At 46.8% G+C, this 27372-nt stretch overlaps 1 protein-coding gene and 1 long non-coding RNA gene across 2 annotated transcripts in view; one reads left to right on the forward strand and one right to left on the reverse strand.

The window, feature by feature from the left end:
• The first annotated feature begins 6318 nt into the window (after positions 1 to 6318).
• LOC136315512 (uncharacterized) lies at positions 6319 to 13766 on the forward strand. The gene is made up of 2 exons (XR_010727516.1): positions 6319 to 6531; positions 12015 to 13766. It is a non-coding gene; the product is annotated as an uncharacterized lncRNA (long non-coding RNA).
• A 5581-nt stretch (positions 13767 to 19347) lies between these two features.
• PARD6G (par-6 family cell polarity regulator gamma) overlaps positions 19348 to 27372 on the reverse strand; it is a 59743-nt gene continuing 51718 nt past the window's right edge. The window contains exon 3 of the mRNA XM_066247144.1: positions 19348 to 22086. Within this exon, the coding sequence (XP_066103241.1) occupies positions 21272 to 22086 (815 nt within the window). The 3' untranslated portion in view covers positions 19348 to 21271. The remainder of the gene's footprint in view (positions 22087 to 27372) is intronic.

A 27372-nucleotide genomic window follows, 5' to 3' on the forward strand; every position in this document is an offset into this window, starting at 1 on the left:
GCTATGCAGGAAAAGAACAGAACGCTGTCAGGAGCAACAATGACCTACAACAATGACCTGGGAACGCCTGTCTTGGAAGAAGCGGCCTGGAGGCTGAGACCTAAAGCTTCAGGAGTGGAGGCCCCCGGCACGCTCCTGGTGCGCCTGCCTTTAAAAATCCACCTCTACTATTATGTTGAGTGAAATAACTCATTTGAGGAATCCAAGAAATAATGAGAACTAAGGAAAGGAATTGAGACAGAAGAGGGATCAAATGGACCAGAGGAAAAGAGGGCAGAGGGAATGGGGATGATAGGATGAGATAAACCTGAAGGGAAGGGGGGAGGGCGCGGGTGGGAGGGGGCAAGGGAGATGTTGAGGGGAATAGAGGGGAGGGGGGATGTATTCAGGGTGACCCTAGAATCTATGTAAACACAATTAATTAAATAAAATAAATAAATTTAAAAAAATAAAAAATATCCACCTCTGCTAGCAGTTAAGTTGTTCCAACTGGAAAAGGCCAAAAATAAAAAAACAAACCAGTCGCCCATTATTTATCCCCCTTCCCTGCCTTAACCTAGGTTCTCAAACCTTAATTGTTGGGCAGATAAAATGTATTATGCTCACTTTGTAAAAGATAACGCTGCCCACGTGGAGGCCATTGCCCAGGTGATATTAATGTGTGTTGGGGGTGGGCTAAAGGCAGGCAGGATTGTTGTAGCCTGGGGCTTGGTTTTGGGATTAAGTCTTTCCCACCCATTTTTGATGTGGGTTGGTACAATCCTATCATGCCTCAGAAATTGACTTTGTATTAGAGACTTCCCTATTTTGTATATTGGATTAAAGGTTTGGATTTCTACACTATAAAATAGGGACAGAACGGGAGCTTGCTCTCTTGGTTCCTGAGATGATTAGCATGAGAGAGCAGAGAGAGCAGAGCAGAGAGCAGAAGGAGGCCACGTGGAGGAGGCCAGGAGAAGCAGCCAAGATGGTGAAGTGCTGAGTGAGATGCCAGTTTGTGCAGAGTTTGTATCTAGGATAAGGAAGGAGATGGGTGATAGATACGTAAATTCCAAACTGCCCTCTTGATGTTCCGCTTATCTGTCAGACCTCACCCTTACTGGACTAATGACCCTGAGACAGAGGAATTCCAAAAAGCTGAGAAGCCGCCCCAAGGAGGGGCTCCGGACATACCAGGACTTTTGCCTCAGTATCCCCTCAGGCTCTCCCAAACACTATATAACTCACCTCTAGTCTGTAACCGGTGCTCTTCTCCCCCAGGAGAAGTGCCCGGCAGGGTTTCTTTCTTCCTTTCAATAAAGCCTGTTACTCTGGTCTTTCGGACTCCCATGGATTCCAACAATGGGGAACTGAGGAGAATAAGGCTGGTGAGCTAGAAACCTTTGATTCTAGGAAACTCGGATAAATCAGTAGCTTTGTGAGCACTGAATGTGAGTGGGTTTTGGAGCCCAGTGTGTGTTTTTACTTGCCTGCCGGGTGCAAGCTAGAATTAAAGACTGGCCCACCAGTTTGTGGCTTCGTTGTTTCTTTACCGACTGTCCGAATCCAATGCGAACCTGCATAGGCCAGAAGGCTGCTGTGATAGTGGCCCTGGCCGTGGCTACTGGCTCTACATTAACCTTTATGTTCACCTCAAGGATTTTCAAGAACAGCACAAATAAAGTCAGTGCCTCTTACCTTAAAGCAAGGAGGTCCCGAATTCCAAGAGAAACACCCAAGTTCACCAAAAGCAAGACGAGGATCTTTTGGGGCTTAATGGGCCCTGCTGGTACCGAAGCACGGGTTCGAGCCGGCAAGGTGGTCTTGGGTGGGCTTCTTTGGAATCCTGCCACACTATGCCAACAAAAAAAACCACTTTCAAACCTGTAAGAATTTTTATGAGTTTATTTGAACCAAACTGTTGACAATTGCCAGGAAGCAAACTCTCAACTGGTTGGGAAAATGCTCTGGCAAGTGGTGGGTTCACCACTTATTTTATTCATTGCAGTCAAAGGGGAAAACAGGGCCCTGGCTGGTTGGCTCAGTGGTAGAGCATCGGCCTGGTGTGCAGGAGTCCTGGTTTGATTCCCGGCCAGGGCACACAGGAGAAGCGCCCATCTGCTTCTCCACCTCTCCCTCTCTCCTTCCTCTCTGTCTCTCTCTTCTCCTCCCACAGCCAAGGTTCCATTGGAGCAAAGTTGGCCCGGGCATTGAGGATGGCTCTATGGCCTCTGCCTCAGGCGCTAGAATGGCTCTGGTCGCAATAGAGCAACGCCCCAGATGAGCAGAGCATCACCCCCTGGTGGGCCTGCCAGGTTGATCCCAGTCAGGTGCATGCGGGAGTCTGACTGCCTCTCCGTTTCCAACTTCAGAAGAAAAGAAAAAAAAAGGGGGGGGGACATAAGGGGATTACATGAAATGGATTGGTGTTAGATTAGGGAAGCAGGAGAAGGCAAAGCAGAGAAATCTCTGTGTTGGTCAAATAAGTTTGTAAATATATATGTTTACTCGCTTATAGTTTGCATTGGATGTGAGGGACAGGCTGTAAGCAAGCAGGATCCTTATAGCCTAAGGCTTAGTTTTTTTGGGGGGGGGTTGTTTGGGGGGTTTTTTTTTGTATTTTTCTGAAGCTGGAAACGGGGAGAGACAGTCAGACAGACTCCCGCATGCGCCCGACCGGGATCCACCCGGCACGCCCACCAGGGGCGACGCTCTGTCCACCAGGGGGTGATGCTCTGCCCCTCCGGGGCGTCGCTCTGCCGTGACCAGAGCCACTCTAGCACCTGGGGCAGAGGCCAAGTAGCCATCCCCAGCGCCCGGACCATCTTTGCTCCAATGGAGCCTTGGCTGCGGGAGGGGAAGAGAAAGACAAAGAGGAAGGAAGGGGGGGGTGGAGAAGCAAATGGGCACTTCTCCTTTGTGCCCTGGCCAGGAATCGAACCCGAGTCCCCCGCACACCAGGCCGACGCTCTACCACTGAGCCAACCGGCCAGGGCTAAGGCTTAGTTTTAAGACTAAGCCTTTCCCACCCTTTTTGATATGGGGTGGTGCACTCATGAGGAATCTCATTATGCCTCAGATAAGTGACTGTGTATCAGAGACTTCCTTATTTGTATATTAGATTAAAGCAGTGGTTCTCAACCTTTCTAATGCCGTGACCCCACAATACAGTTCCTCATGTTGCAGTGACCCCAAACCAAAAAATAATTTTGGTGGCTACTTCATAACTGTAATTTTGCTACAGTTATGATTTGGAATGTAAATACCTGATATGCATTATGTATTTTCCGATGGCTTTAGGCGACCCCACTGGGGTCGCGACCCACAGGTTGAGAACCGCTGGATTAAAGGTTTTGATTTCTATACTATAAAGTGGGGCAGACCGGGAGCTTGCTCTCTCTTGGTTCCTGAGATTAGCATTAGAGAGGAGAGCAGAGAAAGGCCACGTGGAGGAGAAGAGAGGCAGCCAGGATGGCGGAGTGCTGAAGGAGAAGCCAGTTAGTGCAGAGTTTGGGCAGAGAGAAGGAGATAGAGAACACAGGTAAATAAGGCTGGTGAGGTAGAACCTTTGATTCTAGGAAACTCAGATAAATCAGTGGCTTTGGGAGCCTTGAATGGAAAGGGAAGTTTTTTCCCACTGTGTGTATTTCTTGCCCGCTAGGTGCAAGCTAGGCCCACCAGTTCTCAGCTCTGTTGTTTCATTACCGTCTGTCCGAATCTAATGCGAACCTGCATGGGCCAGGCATTTGTGATGGTGGCTGTGGCTACTGGCTTTACCTCTAGAATTGGTAAAAAGTAAAAATGTATGTGCCAAAACATCTTTTCCATAGACGGAAACAGGACGGTTAACAGTGAGTGGTTCACATCAAAGTAACAATGAGGGGTCTATTGACTTCTGCTCTGGTGGGATGTCCAGCCTGATAGGAAGACAACAGCCCTTACATTCCAAAGGCATGTTATCAGGTGCATTATCATAGCTGCAGGAGACAGCAGACTGGCTTGAGGGAAAGCTGTGATAAAGTGCCAAAGAACTGTAAAATTTAGCATTGGCAATGCCATTTTAAAAAGAAAAAGTCAGGCTTCTTGCTCCCTCCTTTCTGTGGAGAATGGAGGGAGAAGAATGCGGGAGCTTCCTGACTTTCAAGGACAACTGGGTCATCTAGTCATAGTTTAACTATAGTTCTCTGGAAAGACTGAGGCCACTACTTGCTAGATGTTGGGCAGATAAAATGTATTATGCTCACTTTGTTAAAGAGGCCATTGCCCAGGTGATATTAATGTGTGTTGGGGTGGGCTAAAGGCAGGGAGAATCCTTGTAGCCTGGGGCTTGGTTTTGGGATTAAGCCTTTCCTACCCTTTTTGATGTAGGGCGGTACAATCCAATCATGCCTCAGAGAAGTGACTTTGTATTAGAGACTTCCCTACTTTGTATATTGGATTAGAGGTTGTGAAGCTACAATATAAAATGGGGGCGGAACGAGAGTTTGCTCTCTTGGTTCCTGAGATTAGAAGAGAGAGCAGAGGAGAGCAGAGAAAGGCCACGTGGAGGAGGCCAGGAGAAGCAGCCAAGATGGCGGAGTGCTGAGTGAGATGCCAGTTTGTGTAGAGTTTGTATCTGGGATAAGGAAGAAGATGGGGAACAGAGGTGAATAAGTCTGGTGAGCTAGAAACCTTTGATTCTAGGAAACTCGGATAAGTCAGTAGCTCTGTGAGCACTGAATGTGACTGGGTTTTGGAGCCCAGTGTGTATTTTTACTTGCCCGCCGGGTGCAAAGCTAGAATTAAAGACTATGGCCCACCAGTTTTTGGCTCCGCTATTTCTTTGCCGACTGTCCGCATCCAATGCGAACCTGCATAGGACTGGCTGCTCTGATGGTGGCTCTGGCCGTGCCTACTGGCTTTACACTAGACAACTAAGAAGATAAAACTTATCTCAGCGGTTCTCAACCTGTGGGTCACGACCAAAACACAGGGGTCGCCTAAAGCCATCGGAAAATACATATTTTATTTTATTTAAAAATGTATTGTATAATAAATATGTATTTTCTGATGGCTTTAGGCGACCCCTGTGTTTTGGTCGTTCGACCCCCGCCGGGTCTCCACAGGTTGAGAACCACTGACTTATCTGGACACTCCCTCTTTCCCTTCCTTAAGATCCTTTAGAAGATAATGTTTACATATCCTTTTTTTTTTTAATGTATTTTTCTGAAGCTGGAAATGGGGACAGTCAAACAGACTCCCACATGCGCCCGACCAGGATCCACCCGGCACGCCCATGAGGGGTGATGCTCTGCCCACCAGGGGGCGATGCTCTGCCCCTCCGGGGCATCGCTCTGTGGCGACCAGAGCCACTCTAGCACCTGGGGCAGAGGCCAAGGAGCCATCCCCAGCGCCCAGGCCATCTTTGCTCCAATGGAGCCTCGGCTGCAGGAGGGGAAGAGAGAGACAGAGAGGAAGGAGAGGGGGAGGGGTGGAGAAGCAGATGGGCACTTCTCCTGTATGCCCTGGCTGGGAATCGAACCCGGGTCCCCCGCACGCCAGACCGACGCTCTACCACTGAGCCAACCAGCCAGGGCCTGTTTACATATCTTAATTAAAAATTCCTACACTGATTCTAACTCTTCCTTCCCTCCTAGAGTTCTGAGAGTGACATATACCTCTTCAGCAGTGGTGGTCAACCTGGTCCCTACCGCCCACTAGTGGGCATTCCAGCTTTCATGGTGGGTGGTAGTGGAACAACCAAAGTATAAATAAAAAGATAGATTTAACTATAGTAAGTTGTTTTATAAAGATTTATTCTGCCAAACTTAGTGAAAATCCGACATAAAGTACTTGGTAAGTAATTGTTATTATATGCTTTAACTTGCTGTAACTCTGCTTTATAAATTTTAGTTACTCCTTACTTTATCAATCACCATTACTGTGGAACCAGTGGGCAGTTAGAAATTTTTCTACTAATAGAGATACAAAAGTGGGCAATAGGTATAAAAAGGTTGACTACCTCTGCTCTAGAGATCACAAGACCACTCCCCTTGCTTGAAAAACCTGCAATCTGTAACATTTTATATGCTTTCTAGTAATCATCCCTCTTGAAATCGTTCATGTAACCGTGAGTGGAAAAATTCTGCTTGACCTTTTGACTAAAATTAAAGAAAGCAGGAATTGACCGCTCCCTACCATAAACTACTTAGAAATTTGCTTAGAGCTAGTTCACAGGAGGCAGCTGGACCCCAACCTGCTTACGCGAATAGGTATGTGTTCCTGATAAAGATAGAGATAGGATAAGGGTTGGGTTAACGACTAACTGCCAACTCAGCTTCTGTAAAGGGTTGCTTGCTTGCCTACCAAAGTATAAAAGCCCTTGCAAAAAGACTGAGAGTGCTCTTGGCCACCTCCTTGCCTTGAGCCCGCTCGCGAGTGTAATAAACTTTTTCTTCTGTTTTACCCACACACTTGGGTCTAGAGTCTTCGTGGTGCGCCCTCGGTCAACATTTGGATGTCCCACCGAGATCCCGCTTCCTCGCAGACCACGAGACGCACGCCTGACGCTTGGTGAGTGAAACTGGCGGTGGCTGTCAGGCAGGGACGTGAGTCCCTCCTGGCTGCGACCGACAGACGTGTCAGGGGGTCGCAGGCCACGACTCCGGGGGATGCCCTGGAGTGTGAGGACGACCAAGGACGCTTGGAAGTCCATCTGCTGTCTCAGACAGAATCTGTAGATTTGTTGCCAGTTTCCAACCGAGCTCGTTGGTCCGGACCGCTAGGTTTATTTTTAGTTTCATTTTGCCGTTCACGGCGCAGCCGGCTTAGTCTATTCGTCTTTGTGATTGTCCTGGTTATTGTCTTATTTGTGTGTTATTGTCTTTTTGGGTTTGAAATGGGACAGAAAACTTCCATCCCACTGTCCCTGACTTTATCTCATTGGTCTGAGGTTGATGCCTGAGCCCATAATCTGTCTCTTCTTGTTAAGAAGCGCAAGTGGCAGATTTTCTGTGCCTCCGAGCGGCCCACCTTCGGAGTAGGTTGGCTGACCACTGGAACCTTTCACAAGGACACCATAAAGGTGGTTAAAGCAGTTGTCTTCAGTCCATGACCTCATTGCCATCCGGATCAACAGCCTTATATTTGGGTTTGGGAGGACCTGGCCGACGACCCTCCTCCTTGGGTCCAACCTTTCCTTCCTCCTCCTGCACCCTCCCTTCCAATAACCCTCTCCACCACTCCGGGCCCTCCCAGACCTGCTCTAACTCATCCAGACATCTGCTCTATGCTTCCAATCAAACCTTCGGAGCCAACGGCGCCTGCTTCATCCCTGTAACCTCCCCTTCCCTCCTCTGTTCTCCCTGAATCTCAAACTGACCTTATTCTATTTGATTCGGGACTCCCGCCTCCCTATCCCAGGGATGTCCCTGCCAGCACTGCAGGCCCCCAGCTTGGGGCCCCACATCAGGACGAACGGGGACCATCAGTAGAGGGTCCAGCCCAAGGTACCCAGAGCCGGAGAGCACAAAACCCAGATGACGTGGCCGTCACCCTGCCCCTTCGACCTTTCGGACACCCTGTCCCTGACGGCCAAGGGGAGAACATGCCAGCGCTTCAGTATTGGCCCTTCTCCTCCTCAGATCTATACAATTGGAAAAACAATAATCCGCCTTTTTCAGAGGACCCTGTCAAACTTACTGACCTTCTCAAGTCTCTTATGTTTTCCCATCAGCCCACTTGGGATGACTGCCAGCAGCTTTTAGGTATCCTCTTCACCTCAGAAGAGACTGAATTCTCCTCGAGGCCAGGAAATTGGTTCCTGGACCTGATGGTCGTCCTACTCAACTTCCCAACCTTATAAATGAGGCTTTTCCCCTGAGGCGGCCTAACTGGGACCCTAATACACCTGAAGGTAGGCAGCGACTCTTACTCTATCGCCAGACTCTGATGATGGGTCTCCGAGCAGCGGCGAGATGCCCCACTAATTTGGCTAAGGTAAGAGAAGTAATTCAAGGGCCAGAGGAATCCCCATCCAGATTCCTAGAGAGACTAATAGAAGCCTATAGGAGGTACACCCCTTTTGACCCTGAGTCTGAAGAACAGAGAGGGGCACTGGCTATGGCTTTTATAGGACAGTCAGCTACTGATATTCGGAGGAAACTCCAGAGGATGGATGGGTTACAGGACATGGCTCTGAGAGATTTAGTCAAGGAAGCTGATAAGGTATACTATAAAAGAACGTGAGGAGCAGGAAAATAAGCGAGATAAACGGAGAAATAAAGAGTTAATGAAGATTTTGGCTACCGTAGTAGGGAAGCAGGATAGGAAAGGAAAGAATAGCACCCTGGGCCCGCGCCAGAAGCTGGGATCCAATCAATGTGCTTACTGTAAAGAGGAAAGACATTGGGCTAGAGATTGTCCCAAGAAAAAGAAGAAGACCGCAGACCTCCTTGCCCTGGAAGGTTAGGGGCGTCGGGGTTCGGACCCCCTCCCCGAACTCAGGGTAACATTCAATGTGGAGGGGACACCAATCGACTTTGAGGTGGATACAGGAGCGGTTTACTCTGCCTTGCAGAGCCCACTGGGTCCCCTCTCAAACAAAAAATCCTTGGTCCAGGGGGCAAATGGATGCCAGCATAGATCATGGACAACTAAAAGGACAATGGACCTGGGGAGGGGAAAAGTACAGCACTCCTTTCTGGTCATACCAGAATGCCCTGCCCCGCTGCTGGGGAGGGATTTGCTTACCAAATTGGGGGCGAGTATTGATTTCAAACCTCAGGGACCACAAGTAAGATTCAGTAACCCTCTTGTCAGTCAGCCTGTTGTGACCATGCTGACCTTGTCTGCTGAAGATGAGTATAAACTGTATGAGACCCCTGCCCCCGGACCCCATTCAACAGAAGACAGGTGGCTTCAGAGCTTCCCAGAGGCCTGGGCAGAAATGGCAGGGCCAGGATTGGCAGTACAAAGGCCTCCGGTAGTAGTGTACTTAAAACCCTCCGCCACCCCCATAAGGGTCAAACAATACTATATGAGTAAAGAGGCCCGGGAAGGCATTAGACCTCACATCCAGAGGCTGCTAGGACAAGGGATCCTGAGGCCTTGTCAATCAGGGTGGAGCACCCCCCTGCTACCAGTGAAGAAACCAGGGACAGGGGACTATAGACCGGTCCAGGATTTGAGAGAGGTTAACAGTCGGGTAATGGACATACATCCAATGGTCCCAAACCCTTACAACCTCCTCAGTACCCTCAGTCCTGACAGGAAGTGGTATACAGTACTGGACCTGAAAGATGCCTTCTTCTGCTTGCGCCTGCATGAGGACAGCCAACCCCTGTTTGCTTTTGAATGGACTGACCCTGAGAACGGTCTCAGCGGACAGCTCACCTGGACGCGGCTACCTCAGGGCTCAAGAACTCTCCCACCATCTTTGACGAAGCACTGCACCAGGACTTGAGTGCCTACCGAGCCTCCACCCCTGAGGTAACTCTGTTGCAGTATGTTGATGATCTGTTACTTGCAGCCGCCACCAGAGAGCAGTGCGAACAGGGAACTGAGAAACTGCTTGTCGAACTGGCCAAACTGGGATACCGGGCATCCGCCAAAAAGGCCCAGATCTGCCAACCCGAAGTCACCTTCCTGGGCTACTCTCTCCGAGACGGTAAGAGATGGCTAACTGAGGCCAGGAAAAAGACTGTTACTCAAATCCCACCTCCGAAAAATTGGAAGGGCCTCAGGGAGTTCTTGGGCACAGCAGGTTTTTGCAGACTATGGATACCCGGCTTTGCCGCACTAGCCGCCCCTCTGTACCCCTTGTTAAAGGATGGAACTGAGTATACCTGGGGAGATGAACAGCAAAAGGCCTTTGACCAAATCAAGAGGGCACTGTTGTCAGCCCCGGCCTTAGCACTCCCCAACATAGAGAAGCCATTCACTCTCTATGTAGACGAGAAGGAAGGGACAGCTAAAGGAGTATTGACTCAGTCTCTGGGACCCTGGAAACGGCCGGTGGCTTATCTCTCTAAGAGTTTGGACGCAGTTGCAAAAGGGTGACCGGGATGCCTACAGGTGATCGCCGCTGTGGCCCTCCTGGTCAAAGATGCCGACAAACTGACTCTGGGCCAAAAATGGACTGTTGTCGTCCCCCATGCCCTGGAAAGCATAATCAGACAACCTCCAGACCGCTGGCTAACCAATGCCCGCATTACTCATTACCAAAGCCTCCTGTTAGATAAAGACAGGATCACCTTTGGCTCTCCAACTGTTTTGAACCCAGCCACCCTGCTACCCAGGAAAGAGGGGGAAACTGTCCACCATCAGTGCAGGGATATCCTAGCCGAGGAGGCTGGGATCCGGAAAGACTTGCGGGACACACCATTGCCACAATCTGACTTAATTTGGTACACTGATGGAAGCAGTTTTCTGTATGAAGGAGAACGCTGAGCTGGGGCTGCAGTGGTAGACAAGGAAAAAGTAATCTGGTCAGAGACTTGCCCCAGGAACCTCAGCCCAAAAGGCAGAACTAATAGCTCTAACAAAGGCCTTAGAACTGGCTAGTGGTAAACGGGCCACCGTCTACACGGACAGCAGGTATGCATTTGCCACTGCACATGTGCATGGGGCAATTTACAAAGAAAAGGGCCTGCTCACATCAGCAGGTAAAGACATTAAGCACAAACAAGAAATCCTAGCCCTCTTAGATGCTGTCATGCTCCCACAGGAGCTGGCCATTGTCCATTGCCCTGGGCACCAGAAAGGGCAAGACCCAGTAGCCAAAGGCAACAGGAAGGCCGATAAGGAGGCTCGAGCGGTAGCCATGAGGACTGCCTCCAACATCCTTACTATAGAAGCAGAGCCATCCCCCACCCTGACCCACTTAAAGGAACCTGAGGATGCTCAGACGTTCCTCCAGATGGCCCACCGTCTCACCCACCTTGGGACTGACAAACTGGTACAACTGCTTCAGGATGATAAAACATTGACCACCCCCGAGAAGAGGCAAATGGCAAAGGAAGTAGTCAAAGCTTGTAAGGCCTGCCAAATGGTGAATGCCTACCCAGCCAAAGGAACCAGAGGAACCCGTCTCCGAGGCCCCACACCAGGCCAATATTGGGAAGTAGACTTCACTGAGGTAAAACCTGCCAAGTATGGACTAAGGTATCTCTTAGTTTTTGTAGACACCTTTTCAGGATGGGTAGAAGCCTTCCCTACCAAACATGAGATGGCGGCGGTGGTAATTAAGAAGATTATGGCCCTGGCCGGTTGGCTCAGCGGTAGAGTGTCGGCCTAGCGTGTGGAGGACCCAGGTTCGATTCCCGGCCAGGGCACACAGGAGAAGCGCCCATTTGCTTCTCCACCCCTCCGCCGCGCTTTCCCTCTCTGTCTCTCTCTTCCCCTCCCGCAGCCAAGGCTCCATTGGAGCAAAGATGGCCCGGGCGCTGGGGATGGCTCTGTGGCCTCCGCCCCAGGCGCTAGAGTGGCTCTGGTCGCAACATGGCGACGCCCAGGATGGGCAGAGCATCGCCCCCTGGTGGGCAGAGCATCGCCCCATGGTGGGCGTGCCAGGTGGATCCCGGTCGGGCGCATGCGGGAGTCTGTCTGACTGTCTCTCCCTGTTTCCAGCTTCAGAAATATAAAAAAATAAAAATAAAAATAAAAAAAATAAAAAAAAAAAAGAAGATTATGGAAGAATCTTTCCTAGATTTGGCCTTCCAAAGGTAATAGGGACCGGCGTTTGTGGCCCAGGTAAGCCAGGGGGTAGCCAAAATATTGGGAATTAATTGGAAACTACATTGTGCTTATAGACCCCAAAGTTCAATACAGGTAGAGAGAATGAATAGAACAATTAAAGAGACCTTAACTAAATTAGTCATAGAGACTGGCCATAGAGATTGGGTAATGCTCCTACCATATGCTCTTTTCCGGGCTCGAAATACCCCTTCCGCTAAAACTAACCTAACTCCCTTTGAAATACTTTTTGGAACCCCTCTGCCTATTCGGGATTTATCCCTCTCTGACATAAATATCTCGAATACCCCCTTGTCTGTTAGGTTACAGGCCCTGGCCAGAGTGCAACATTGCCTATGGAAGCAGTTATCTGACCTTTACCAGCCGGCAGGAGACGGGACCCCGCATCGCTACCAGGTTGGGGACTTCGTCTACGTCCGGAGACACCAACACCGAACACTCGAACCCCGCTGGAAGGGACCCTACCAAGTCCTCCTCATCACACCCACCACTGTAAAGGTCGATGGCATCGCCGTTTGGATCCATACGTCACACCTCAAGCCTCCTGCTCCTGATGACCAGTGGACAGTGGAGAAAACAGATAATCCCCTCAAGCTGCGTGTCCGCCACCGCAACAAATCCCCACCAACCGACCTGGCAGACGTGGCAGGTGATACCAGGGACCAGTGACATAGTATGGGAAGTGACTTCCAATGACCATCCCCCCTGGACTTGATGGCCGTCCCTGTATCCAGACCTCTGTCAGCTTGCAGCAGGGCTGGAGACTTGGGACATCCCGACCACGGACCCTGCTAGACCCCTTCCTTGTAATATGTCTAGGAACCCCGTCTGCCTCAGACAAGGCCCGATGCCTGCAGACTATTTCAATTTCCCCTAACAGTTCCTATTTAATCCCTGAAAAAGGAACTCGGTGGGCTTGCAGAACGGGCCTGACTCCCTGTGTGTCCACTCAGGCCTTTAACAACTCACAAGATTTTTGTGTAATGGTTAGAGTGTTCCCCCCCGCCTTATATATCATGGGGATGAGGACTTTGAAGAGACGGTTGAGGGGTGGACCAGACATAAAAGAGAGCCTGTCACACTCACCCTAGCAGTACTGCTGGGAGCCGGGGTATGAGCAGAAGTAGGAACAGGAGCTGCTGCCCTAGTTGAAGGACCCAGACAAATGGCCTTGCTAGAGTCTGCTATTAACCAGGACTCAGATCTCTAGGATTAGAGATATGCAAGAGAAAGAGGAGGAAATGTAACCGTGAGTGGAAAAATTCTGCTTGACCTTTTGACTAAAATTAAAGAAAGCAGGAATTGACCGCTCCCTACCATAAACTACTTAGAAATTTGCTTAGAGCTAGTTCACAGGAGGCAGCTGGACCCCAACCTGCTTACGCGAATAGGTATGTGTTCCTGATAAAGATAGAGATAGGATAAGGGTTAACGACTAACTGCCAACTCAGCTTCTGTAAACGGTTGCTTGCTTGCCTACCAAAGTATAAAAGCCCTTGCAAAAAGACTGAGAGTGCTCTTGGCCACCTCCTTGCCTTGAGCCCGCTCACGAGTGTAATAAACTTTTTCTTCTGTTTTACCCACACACTTGGGTCTAGAGTCTTCGTGGTACGCCCTCGGTCAACAGTTCATATGTATAAAAACTTGTAAACTAAACAAGCGGGGACTAGCCCCAACACTTTAGCAAAGGTAATTTCATTCAGCCTCTCTCCTTATCCTAAACTAACCATTTTGCTGTGGCGACAAGGATGGGGGGTAGACACTAGAAGATTTGGGAATGTCTTTGCAGGGTATGTAAAACAATGATCACTACTGTGTTATCTTGCAGTCTTGATGTGTAAGAATGCTTTTTCCTTTTAATAGATCCTATAGATAGATGTTGTAAGCTTGTTAGTAATTGACTATTGTACCATGCTCCCTCCTTACCTACCCCAAACAGTACTTGGTTTTGTATAAAATCAGCCACAGAATGGTAGGGATTTTCTACATGATTTGGGACTGTGCTCTGTGTAGCTAGCCGGCTAATTAATAAACTCCTCAAATTTCTTCTGTAACCTGCTTGGTGTCTCTGTAACCCGCGGACTGCAGTAATTTACAACAAAGCAAACATTGATCTCTGTTTAGAGAAAGTTCTTCCCTAGGACATGACTAGTCACCATAAACTGCTTTTAGTTAGAAATTATGTAAAATGTTTTTGTTGTCATTAGAGTTAATCTAGAAATCATTAATAGAAGGTAACTAGAAAGCACTTTATTTATTTATTTTTTTACAAGGACAGAGATTGAGTCAGAGAGAGAGATAGATAGGGACAGACAGACAGGAACAGAGAGAAATGAGAAGCATCAATCATCAGTTTTTCGTTGCAACACCTTAGTTTTTCATTGATTGCTTTCTCATATGTGCCTTGACCGTGGGCCTTCAGCAGACCGAGTGACCCCTTGCTCAAGCCAGTGACCTTGGGTCAAAGCTGGTGAGCTTTGCTCAAACCAGATGAACCTGCACTCAAGCTGGCAACCTCGGGGTCTCGAACCTGGGTCCTCGGCATCCCAGTCCGACGCTCTATCCACTGTACCACCGCCTGGTCAGGCGAAAGTACTTAAATTTTTTTTTTTAATTTTTTTTTATTTATTCATTTTAGAGAGGAGAGGGAGAGACAGAGAGAGAGAGAGAGAGATGAGGGGAGGAGCTGGAAGCATCAACTCCCATATGTGCCCTGACCAGGCAAGCCCAGGGTTTCGAACCGGCAACCCCAGCATTTCCAAGTGGATGCCTTATCCACTGTGCCACCACAGGTCAGGCGAAAGTACTTAAATTTTAAAGTTACAAAATCCACTTCTAAATAACCCCACCCCCAAAATTTCACAATTAGAATTTGTAAATAATTTTAAAATAATGATTACACAAATACTGCATAAAATAACTGTCACAAAATGCAGTAATAAATCTATTTTAGAGGAGAAAACCTGATTATTCACAGCCTTTCCATCCATACTAAGAACCAGAATAGTACCTTAAATTCAGAGAAAGTAGAGGAAAGGAAATGTCCACACAGAGACATCTGGAAGGGTATATAGTTCACACCATATAGCAGTTTTTGCCGCTTGGGTTAGGATTTTGAATAAATTTTATTTTTTATGTGTAATTTAAATAAGTTGCAATTAAAGAAAAAGCCAGTGTCATTTTTTTATTTTTTTCCTAACTTGTTTATTTCTATATAAAAATTTGTATTTATTGATTTTAAAAAGAAGAAAGGATGGGCCCTGGCCGGTTGGCTCAGTGGTAGAGCGTCGGCCTGGCGTGCAGGCATCCCGGGTTCGATTCCCGGCCAGGGCACACAGGAGAAGCACCCATCTGCTTCTCCACCCCTCCCCCTCTCCTTCCTCTCTGTCTCTCTCTTCCCCTCCCGCAGCCAAGGCTCCATTGGAGCAAAGTTTGCCTGGGCGCTGAGGATGGCTCTGTGGCCTCTGCCTCAGGCACTGGAATGGCTCTGATTGCGGCCGAGCGATGCCCCTGAGGGGCAGAGCATCGCCCCCTGGTGGGCGTGCCGGGTGGATCCCAGTCGGGCGCATGCGGGAGTCTGTCTGACTGCCTCCCCGTTTCCAACTTCGGAAAAATACCAAAAAAAAAAAAAAAGAAGAAAAGATGGAGGGAAGGAGGGAGAGAGAGAGAGAAAGAGAGAACAAATCATCAGTCTGTTTCTGTATGTGCCCTGACCTGAAACTGAACACACAGCCTTTGTGTATTAAGACAACACTCTAACCAAACCGGCAATACAGCAGCCGTTGTCATTTTTGGTTTGGGGGGGGGGGGCAAGAGAAAAATATTATATAATTTAAAAATAAAATAATAATCTAGACTACAGTGGTGACAATACCAGAAGCCTTTTCTTTGCTTAGCCAATCTGATCTCTTGTCAGTCAGGGGCATAAAAATAATTTCTAATTGTGTAGCCCACAGGGGCCTTTCCAAATGTGCACTTTCCCTTGTGCCATGGCCACCCTCCTAAGTGACCTCCTGAGCTTTGGGCATCCAGAATTTACCTGAGCCTGGGTCACTATTTACTAGCCATGTTCTTTTGAATGCCAGACACACCTCTCAGGGTTTTTGTCACTTGTAAAATTTCTCACAAATACTGGGACACAAAGTAGTGCATTCCTGAACCCAGTGTCTATTTTGGAGGAGATGCCCAGGAAAAGTGCTCACCTCAACGATGGCATCACTTATGGTCCCAGCCACTCATGCAGCCCTTGTCCCCTTCCTCACATCCACCCACGCTGTACCTTGCACCTCAAGTCCTCTCCACTGCTCGCTTTATGTCCCACCGCTGCTTTCCTCATAGCCAGGACACCTGCCTCACTTCAACTCATCACCCTTTATCAGAACACACATTTGAGTTTGTCCCCAGGTCTCTACTACCTTCTTACCAGGGTATAACATGCGCACTGGAGCATGGATGGAGATACTGCGGTCTGTCCTCGCTATTTCCCCCAGGCTCTCACTCTGCCCCTTGCATGCTGGACTAGAGCCAGAATGGAGATTTTCCCCAATGTCTCTACTACACCTCCTTCCCCAGCATACCCAATTGCTGATTGGAGCTGGGATGAACAATTCACTCCACATCTTCTCTATCCCCTTATCCCAGGACTCCCTGTGCAATTCACACACCAGATAGCATATATGTGGATACTAAGAAAAAAGATACCTACTAAGAATGGCTGCTGGCAGTTAACTGGAATCAACTTTTTTCCCCCACTGATGAGAGAAAGAAACATTGATTTGTTGTTTCACTTAGTTATGCAAGCATTGTTGCTTCCATATGTGCCCTGCCCAGGGATCAAACCAGCAACCTTATTTCAGGACAATGCTCTGACAGGTGAGCTTCCTGGTCAGGGCTTTAGTGGCACTTCTCTTGCCTCTCCCCTCACTGTCCTAAATAGGGGCAGAACACCTCACAATCACACAGGTGTGGGAAGACCTGGTGTGTAGAGCAGGACATGATAATGGCCATTGTCTGCACATACAGTTAGATTTCTGTACTTGGAGAAGCCAGGCCAGGTGCAGACATAGAGGGTGTGCAGTTCAAGTGTGCTAGGGTGGCCATGTGTGATATGGGAGGTGGCAGCAATGGCTTGGCACTATCGAAACTTCAGGGGTGTTAGTATGGAACCTGTGTGGAGAAGAGTCTGGGAGCTGAGTCTTTCGTATACAGGTATGTGTGTGCACATGTGCTGTTACTGCATAAACACACGTGGCCTGTTCTGTCCCAGGGAGGCCTGGAAGCAGTGGCACCGGAAGCCCAGGGTCATGTCCGTGATCATTCCTGCCAAAGTGACTTACCTGAAACTTACCATGAGGCATCCTCAGAAAAAAATTATGAAATTGCTGCAGCTTTCACAAATGTCAGAACATAAATACCCAGAAAAGCTGAAGAACAGTCCCAGAGTGAAGGGCACTGAGGACAACTGCGATGAGTGATTCCGAACTGGCCATTTTACTGTAAGGGACATTATTCAGGCAAGGAGCAAAGTGGGAAGGAACTCAGGGATTATTAGATGACCATAACATATCAATGTTACCCTCTTGATTTTGGCAGGGGGATCATCAAAAGAGATGTTGTTTAATGGGAAAAAAATCCACTGCTGGGAGCCAGGACATCTGGATTCTCATTTTAAAAAAAATTCTTTTTTTATTTATTCATTTTAGAGAGGAGAGGGAGAAACAGAGAGAGAGAGAGAGGAGAGGCAGAGAGAGAGAAGGGGGGAGGAGCTGGAAGCATCAACTCCCATATGTGCCTTGACCAGGCAAGCCCAGGGTTTCGACCCGGCGTCCTCAGCATTTCCAGGTCAACGCTTTATCCACTGCGCCACCACAGGTCAGGCTCTGGATTCTCATTTTTTTAAAAAAATTATATTGTGCTATAATTTAATATAATGAGGACTTTGAGATCAACTCTCTTAACTTTCAAATATATTGCACAGTATTATTGACTATCATCATCATTCTGTATTACAATTCCATGGTTTATTTTATAACTGAAACTGTACCTTTTCAACCCCTGCCCCCATTTTTTCCATCCTCAACTCCTGCCTTTGGAAACCACCAGTCTGTTTCCTGTATGTGTGAACCTCGTATTGGTTGTGTTAGTGCCACCTACAAGTGAAATCAAACAATATCTGCCTTTCTCTGACTTATTTCGCTTATCATACTGCCCTCAAGGTCACTCCATGTTGTCATGTTTTGCACATCATTCCTTTTTATGGGTGAGTCATATTCCATTGTACACATGCACCACATCTTTACCTATTCCTCCAGTGACAGACACTTAGTTGTTTCTATGCCTTGGTTATTGAAAATAATGCTGCAATGAACATAGGGATGCACATTTAAAAAAATGTTTTTCCAGTCATTTGAGAGAGAAGCAACAACCTGTTGTTACACTTAGTTTTTCATTTAGTTATGTGCTCACTGGTTGCTTCTCCTATGTACTCTGACTGGGAATCAAACCAGTGACCTCAAAGAACTGGGACAATGCTTTATCCACTGAGCAACCCAGCCAGGGCCTGCATATATATTTTTTAAATTAGCGTTTCCGTTTTCTCTGGTCACTCAGAATCGAAATTGCTAGATATTAAGGTGCTTCTCTATTTATAATTTCTTGAAGAACCTCCATATTGTTTTCCCTCAGTGACTACACCAGCTTACATTCTCACCAACGGTGCAAGTGGGTTCCCTTTTCTGCACCTTTTCACCACACTTGTTATTTCTTCTCTTTTTGATAATGCCTCAGCAACATCTAATCACCCTGTAAGGGTGAATGTCCAGCTATTTGAATTTCCTGAACTTGAAACTGAACAGGGCAGCCTATGGCCCACTGTTTTCAAGAGAATTCATGAAGGTGATGAATGCTTGTGAAGCTCCTGGTTTATTATGAGCCTGGTTCTTCCAGGAGTTACTAGTGCTCCCTGCCAGCACTGTAGCATCGCTATTTATTGACTGGATCGTGAAGTCATGCACTATACAGTTGGCAACGTAAGAACAATACTGAGTTAATGAAAATTTTGCAAACAAGAGTATATATATATTTTTTTTTAATTTAGATTTTTATTTATTCATTTTCAGAAAGAGAGGAGAGCAAGACAGAGAAACAGAGAGAAGAGGGGAGGAGCAGGAAGCATCAACTCCCGTATGTGCCTTGACCAGGCAAAACCCTGGGTTTTGAACTGGCGACCTCAATGTTCCAGGTCGACACTTTATCCACTGCGCCCCACAGGTCAGGCTCAAACAATAGTATATTTAGGAACAGCTGTCTAGAATAGTATAGCATATAGTATAGTATATTATAAAAAGTATTCAGGAAAGCTTTTTCTGAAGGAACTCAAAGGACTGTTCTGGACCTAATTCACAACTATCTCCCACCAAATATGACTATAATTTGGTAATTTTACCTACTTCCTTAGTTTGGGCCCATTTTCTCATCTGTAAAATGAAGATGATACTGGCCTCATGGAGAACAAGGGAGGATTAAGTGACCGGTACGTGGTAAGTATCCAGGCATCCCAGCTGAGCCACAGATTTCTCTGCTTATTGTTAGCACTGACAGTCTCTCTGTTATTTAGAACACAACTGAGTAATACCATTAAAAGCAAAGAAAACATTTTTATTGATATATAAAACCAAAAACAATTGAACATGTAATACAAGATTGCCTACTTCTTTAAGAAAATGGCAGCAGTAAGTATAGACCTGGGTAGGAAAATACACTCGAGCAGATGTTCCAAGCAGTTTATTAACTCCTAAAAGTATGAATACCGCACAAATCTGAGTAAACCTTATTTTTTTATTTTTAAAAATTATTCACATTTGCTTAACAACTTAAAACCTGGTAAAAATATAACTTGCTTTCTTGGTAACAGACCCACTTATTCAACAAGTAACTCATCAACAAGCAATAACTTAGTAAAAGAACATTTCCTTTGTGGTAGTAAGTTAGCATTAAAGTATTGGTTATGTAATACTTATCATAGCAAAAACACTTCCAGCTGCCGGGGCTCCAAACAGGGTGCTCAGACAGCTCACTGGAGCTTGTAGCCTTGGAAGTGTGAGCACTCCTGCTCTAACCTCGCAGGGGGCGGGTTTCTGGTCTTCCCTGTGCACAGGAACAAGACCCAGAGAGCTTGCTGTTCAAATACAAAAATCAAACATAAGCCCAAGAAACAACTACTCAATAAAAGCTATTTCCAAACAATAAATAGTTTCTGCACAAAAGGCCGGTAATTTTCTTTTCAATTAAATTCAGGAAAAATGAAAAAAGGGAGATAAGTTTTTCTTCTGTTCTCAGCCTGACATCCATGAAGGAAGGACAGTTCTGCCACTGACCAGCAGGGGGTGCTGGACCACAGGAGAAGCCGCTGTATAGAAAGGCCACCTAGAAAAATATCTTTACCTGTATTTATATGAAAGCTTTATTTGGTCCAAGTTGCATTCTCAAAATATAACTTTAACATTTTCTCCTCAACATCAGATTCAAACAGAACATACACTTCATATAAAATTTCATTGGTATAAACATGAATAAACATTCAAAATTACTAAATATGTAAATATTGCTTGAAGATTTAAGGGGATAACAATGAATTTCATCTGAGTTCAAAATAATTAAGTTTCATATGACTTATTTAACAATGAAGATAGCAGATCTTATACACCCAAATGTCTGTGAGCTTTCAATGGCCTGTGTTGAGGTGTGAGAGGGCTGTCCATCATTTCTGTGGACACATTTCAAAAACTGTGCTCGGAGTCAATGAAGCCATGGAAAAGACTGGTTTTTATCTGAGTCCACCTGACTTTGGTCACCAATGGTATTATTGCTCAGCAGAGATGGCTGACTCCCGGACAGCCCTCTGGACGTTCAGGTCCCACAGTATGACCTCAGGGGAGGTCTTCCCAGGGAGGACTTGGAGTTCAGCACCCATTTGGCTATTTGAAATAGGACTATAAACAGTGGCAATTTGACATTCGTCGTCTACAGTCATACTGGTGTGGGCGCATCTGTTCTTAAAAACCAGTCTCTCTACCTTCTTGCAATGTGTCCTCTTCACCGGTGGTCACCAGGGTCCGCGCGACACAGCAGACATGTGCAAACAAGTAGGGTGTGTTTGCATAGTTTAGATTAAAAACATGAATTTGTCCTTTAAAAAGTAATTTTAAAGCTTCATTAAAAAAAATAAAGTCTTTTTAAAATGTAGAAATGATGTATTTTCTGAGCCGTCAGGTCCTTTGTACAACTTGACAAAGGCGCTGGACCTGCACCCAGCCTGCTGTGTATGCGTGTGCACTTCGTTTATGGAGAAATTTATAAAAATAGATAGTATTTTTATTTTCTGTCCATTAGATGAAACAATAGAGAAAGAGAGGGATAAATAAAAACATAGGAGGGTGATGCATATAATTATGTTCTTACTTTAAAATGAAAGTACAAACACGGGAAAGTGGAGCTGGCTGGTCGCGGCTTCTGTATTGTGGTCCCGGCTAACGGCCAGACCCACAGGGTGACGGCCACACTACAGGGTGACAGCCGGCCCGTGCTCCTCCACCCCACCCGGGGGCAGCGCCAGGCTGTGGCGGGGGTCGGACCTCAGCGAGCTGAGCAGCCTGTGAATGCTGCCATTGCGCCCTGGGCCGTGCAGTCCGGACGCTGGGACCGCGCCGTTGACCCGGGCCAGGCTGCTGGGCGGCGGCTGAAGGACCAGCCGGGGCTCCACGACACCCTCCAGCACAACGTCGGGCTCCTCGTCACTCTCCATGTCGTCGGGGTGCAGTCCCGGGAGCGCGGGGGCTGGCAGGCTGTGGCGGCTGGCGGTGCTGTCGGAGGAGCGGCCGGAGCTGCCAGACGCACGGCCACCACGCAGCACGTTGTTCCGCTGGTTGGCTGGCTTGACCGTGACGATAAGGTTGTGGCTGTTGGCGATCATCATGTCCGTGACCTGATCCAGCGTCTTCCCTGCCACCTCGATGCCGTTTACCTCCAGCACCTCGTCGTCCACGGCCAGCAGCCCGGTGCTCTCGGCCAGGCCACCCGGCACCATGCGCGAGATGAAGATGCCCGGCACCTTCTCCAGCCCCTGTGGCGCCACGCGCACGCTCAGTCCGTCGCGGATATAGAAGCCCAGTGGCTTCTGGCAGCCGTGCCGGTATAGCCTCACGCGCCGGTGCGTCTCAGGCAGGATGTCCACGTCGATGATGGAGGATACCGGGCGAAAGTCATGCGGAAGCCCAATGTGCAGGTGTGCGCGCCGTCGGGGCCCCTCTTCACGCAGTGCCAGTGCCTTCCTGCGCCGCGACAGCGAGCCAGTCAACAGGCCATGCTCTGCCTCCTCTGAAAGAGCAGAGGGGACAGTCAGAACAGAGGACACACAGTGACAAAGCACACCAAACACCGAGATGACACCTGGAACCCGGTCTGTGTCCAATACATCTCAGCCCTGTCAGCTGCTCACCTTTTAGGCTCTGGGACTCTCCATGGGACCCGGGGAGACGCCCACAAGCTGGGCTCCATTAACCCTGTACAAGCCCCATACACGTCTCGGACTTGACCTGTTAGTTCCTTTTGTCACACTTCCGGGTCTAGAAAGTATCAAGCGGCCTCCAGGATGACATGTGGCCAGCCTGGTACCCAGTGAGCTGATCCAACAGTCTTCAGGGAGCCAACCTTTAAGGCCAACTTCCAGTGCAGCTGCCTCCCTACTTTCTACAAATCTCCAATAGACCCACAGGAATCTGTGAAATGATGGAAGGTTAAGCGGCAGTAACAAGACCCTGCAATACAGAGAATTAACAGTGGAGAGAGGGCTTCAGATGCCAGCTTGGATTCTGGGAAGCTGGCAGGAGGAAGCAGCAGGAAGCCCTCCCCACAGGACAACTGCAGGCAGGGCCAAAATCTGTCTGATGTCACCACTTGGGAACTCTGGGTCTGTAAGGAAAGTTTGCAACTTCCAGAAGAGCTGGACAGTAATTGTGGTCAATTTTGGTAAATTCCATCTACTAACCCAGCAGTGGCTGCTCGGCCCCCTGCAGGCAGCTGTGAGAGTGGCCTGGGAGGAGCTGGCACAGACTGGTGAGCAACGTGGGCAGAGCTCCTCTGTCCTACAGATACTGGGAATCCATGCTGAGGGCTGATGGCCATTTCTGGTTAAAGACTAAAGCAAAAGAGGTGAGCAATCAGTGTGCCCCTCCTCCCAAGTAAGCACCTCCCCCACCGGCTCAAGTGGCTTCAGGGGAGATTTAAAGGGAGAGTGCCACTGATAGATTTTTTTTAAAGATTTTATTTTTTCATTTTGGAGAGAGTAGAGAGAGAGAGAAAGAGAGAGAGGCCAGATATTAAATAGGACATTCAGACGTGGCTGGATAACTCAGTTAGTTACAGCATCATCCTGATGTGCCAACCTGTGGTTCCATCCCTGTCAGGGCATACACTGGAGTCAACCAATGAGTGCGTCAATAAGTGCAACAATAAATCAATGTTTCCCCCCCATCCCCCCCTCCCTAACATCATTAAAAAATAAAGGTTTTTTTTTTTTTAAGACTAGGCTGTTAGAAAATCCCTGTACATACACGAAAATTAGAAAGTAACCACACCACATCCCTAGGGAATGGTTGAGAAAACACCTGAGGAGAAATTATAGGTACACCTCAGGCTGATCCTAGCTACAGAGAAAGCCTACCAAAAAAAAAAATTTTTTTTAATGACAAAAAAAAAAAAAAAGGGGCAGCCTGACCTGTGGTGGCACAGTGGACAAAGCATCAACCTGGAACCCTGAGGTTGCCAGTTCAAAACCCTGGACTTGCCACTGATAGATTTTGTCAAAGACAGCTCTGAATGAGCATATGAAAGGCCTTTTCTCTTTAGGAGTTGATGCTTCCTGCTCCTCCCCCCTTCTCTAAAATTAATAAAAATAAAATCTTTTTTTTTAAAAAAAGCAAACCTGAAGAACAGGGAGAATTTGAATACCAGACTTAAGTTATTCACCCCAATGTCCAATGTTCAATAAAAAAACCACAAGACATTCAAAGTAACAGGAGAATATGGCCCATTAAAACAAAAGCAGGAACTATCTCTGAAATGACAGGACAAGAAAACAATGTATAAACAAAATGGAAATATCAATAGTGATAGAAGACCTAAGAGGAAAACAAATAGCAGTTCTGGAACTTAAAGGTGCAACACCTGAGATGAAGACGTCACTAAGAGGAGTCAAAGGCAGCTCTGAATAAGCAAGAGAAGGAATGAGAAGGAATCACTGAGGTTAGATAGCACTCTGTAAATTATTATTACTGAGGAACCAAAAGGAAAAACATTGAGGAAAAGTGAACAAATAGCACGCCAGGGACTCACAGGACACCACAAAGCACACTGTAAACAATAATAAAAACAAAGCCCCTTTAAAGTGGAGCTGGAGCTGCCATCCCACAGGGATGGCCTCACATGCCTTAATGCCTTAAATCTCTGAGCCTAAACAACCTTGAGCACCAAAAACATGTTTACAACTATAACAAACATACACACAAACAACAGTTATTATGACTACTAGATTAATGACCACCAGAATGAAAATTGAAAAAATTATTTAGAATTGGCATCACTGGCCCTGGCCAGTTGGCTCAGTGGTAGAGCATCTGCCCAGCATGTAGATATCCCCAGTTCAATTCCCAGTCAGGGCATACAGGAAAAGCGACCATCTGCTTCTCCACCTCTCCCCCTCCGCCTTTTCTCTCTCTCCCTCCCCTCTCCTGCAGCCATGGCTCTATTGGTTGGAGCAAGAGAATTGGGCACGGGTGCTGAGGATGTCTCCATGGCCTCTACCTCAGGCACTAAAAACAAAAATGGCTCATTGCTGAGCAACAGAGCAATGGCCCCAGATGGGCAGAACATTTTTCCCTAGTGGGCTTGCTGGGTGGATCCCCATCAGGGTGCATGCAGGAGCCTGTCTCTCTGCCTCCCCTCTTCTAAAATTAAAAAAAAAAAAGAAATAGAATTGGCGTCACTGTCTTATGTTATCTGCACCAATAAAAATACCTTCCTTCTATGGATATAATTGTTCCCCTTCCCTTTCTCATAAATACCATTGCCTTTGTCTCCTAGTGGAAATACTGTTTGGGCTTCTGCCTGAATCAGTGCTTCCTGAATAGCTATTCTTATTGATCTCAAGTAAACACACGTTTGCTTCCCATTTTGAAAGACCTTTTCTCTTTAGGTTAACAGAACATGTGCATCATGGGAGTTCCAGAAGAGGAGATAGAGGTGGAGAGAATATTTGAAGAAATAATGTCTGAAACTTCTCAAATATGATGAAATGCAGGAATATAAATATCCAAGAAGCTCAATGAACTTTAGGTAAGATGAACTCCCAGGGACCCAAACCGAGACACATTAAAATATTTCAAAAGACAAAGAGAGAGTCTTGAAAGAAACAAGACCAAAGATAGCCATCACACACAAGAATCCTCAGTAAGATTGTCTGCAGATTTCTCTTCAGAAACTAGAGAACAGAAGGCATTGGGCTGAGAGTGAAAGTGCTCAAATAAAGAGAACTGTCAACCAGGATTCTTAGATTCCAGCAAGACTGTGAGTGAGACGTCAAGATTTCCCCTAATAAGCAAAAGCTGAGGAGTTTGTGACCACCAGACCAGCCCTGCAAGAAATGCTCAAGGGCCTGATCAGGCGGTGGCGCAATGGATAGAGCGTCGGACTGGGATGCAGAGGACCCAGGTTCGAGACCCCAAGGTCACCAGCTTGAGCACGGGCTCATCTGGTTTGAGCAAAGCTCACCAGCTTGGACCCAAGGTTGCTGGCTTGAGCAAGGGGTTACTCGGTCTGCTGAAGGCCCGAGGTCAAGGCACATATGAGAAAGCAATCAATGAACAACTAAGGTGTCGCAACGAAAAACTGATGATTGATGCTTCTCATCTCTCTCCGTTCCTGTCTATCCCTCTCTCTGACTCTTTCTCTGTCTCTGTTAAAAAAAAAAGGAAAAAAAAAGGAAAAAAAAAAGAAATGCTCAAGAGAGTCCTATAATTAAAATTAAAGGACACCAGACAGAAACTTCAAGGGGACATAAAAATGTCAATTAAGGTAAATACATTTGCAGGTAGAAAAGCCAGTATTACTAGAACAATGGTTTGGAACTGCAGTGTTTGTTTCTCTGTGATTTAAGAAACTAATACCTTTAAAGGAAAATTTAAAGGAAGAAATTATTTGTCTAAAAGTTGGTATTGTTGTTACTTTGGTTTGTAACTTCCAATCTATTTTCTATATTACTTAAAAGACTAAAGCAGTTACAAGAATGCACTAGTTTATGTTTGAGGGCACACGTGCACAAACGTGTGATCTGGTGACCTCGGTAACTGACAGGAGCTGGTGCAGCTGTAGCGGAGCCGAGATTCTTGCACGTTGTCGAAGTGAAGCGCTATAACCTCAGATTAGAATGTTCTAACTGTACGAAGATAAGTGTGTTCTCAACCCCCCCCCCAAAAAAATAGCTATAGAATAGACATACAAAGAAATAAGAAAGGAAGTTTGATATTTTATTACAAAAAAAAAAAGCTACAACAGAGGACAGGAATGCAGGAAATGAGGGCACATAGAAAACAAGCAGCACACAATAACAGAAGTAGGTGCCTCCTTAGTCAGTAGTCACTTTAGTATAAATGAATTAAACTCTCCAATCAAAAGACAGATCGGCAGGATGAATAAAAACACATGATCCAACTATGTGCTACACTTGAGATCCAAAACACAAGAGGCTGAAAGGGAAGATAAAACAGACACCCCGTGCAAACAGTAACAAAAAGAGCAGGGAGGAAGTATTCCTGTCAGAGAAAATTAGACTTGAAATAAAAAATTCACAAGGAAAGAAGGACATTATATATCAATCAAGGGTTCAACAGAGCAAGAATACATAACAATTATAAGCATGCACACACCCAATGACAGAGCCTCAAGCTCTATGAAGCAGAAACTGAGGAAATGGAAGAAGAGTTTATAATAATAGTTAGACAGCAACACACCACTCACAAAATTGTATACAGTTACCCAAGAGAAGGTATGTAAGGAAATAGAAAACTTAACGTAATAACCCACCTAGCCTGACCTGTGGTGGCGCAGTGGGATAAAGCACCGACCTGGAACACAGGTTCCCGGTTCGAAACCTTGGGCTTGCCTGGTCAAGGCACATATGGGAGTTGATGCTTCCTGCTCCTCCCCCTTCTCTCTCTCTCTCTCTCTCTCTCTCTCTCTAAAAATCAATAAATAAATAAAAAATAAAATAAAATAACCCACCTAGATCTGATAGACCTACACAGACTCCACCCAAAAACAACAGCATATACGGTTGTTTCAAGTGCACGTGAGGCATTTTCTAGGAGAGAGTATATGTTAGGTGACAAGTTCAGTCTCATTAGATTTTAAAAGATAGATACTATTCAAAGTATCTTTTCTGATAACAGGATGAGGTTAGAAATCAATAACAAACAAAACTGAAAAATTAATAAAAATGTGGAAACCAAACACACTAATATCACAACCAAATGCATCAAAGAAATTGCAGGTCATTTTGGGCCCTGGCCGGTTGGCTCAGCGGTAGAGCGTCGGCCTGGAGTGCGGGGG

The sequence above is a fragment of the Saccopteryx bilineata genome, chromosome 11, assembly GCF_036850765.1.
Source record: "Saccopteryx bilineata isolate mSacBil1 chromosome 11, mSacBil1_pri_phased_curated, whole genome shotgun sequence".
Taxonomy (NCBI): domain Eukaryota; kingdom Metazoa; phylum Chordata; class Mammalia; order Chiroptera; family Emballonuridae; genus Saccopteryx; species Saccopteryx bilineata.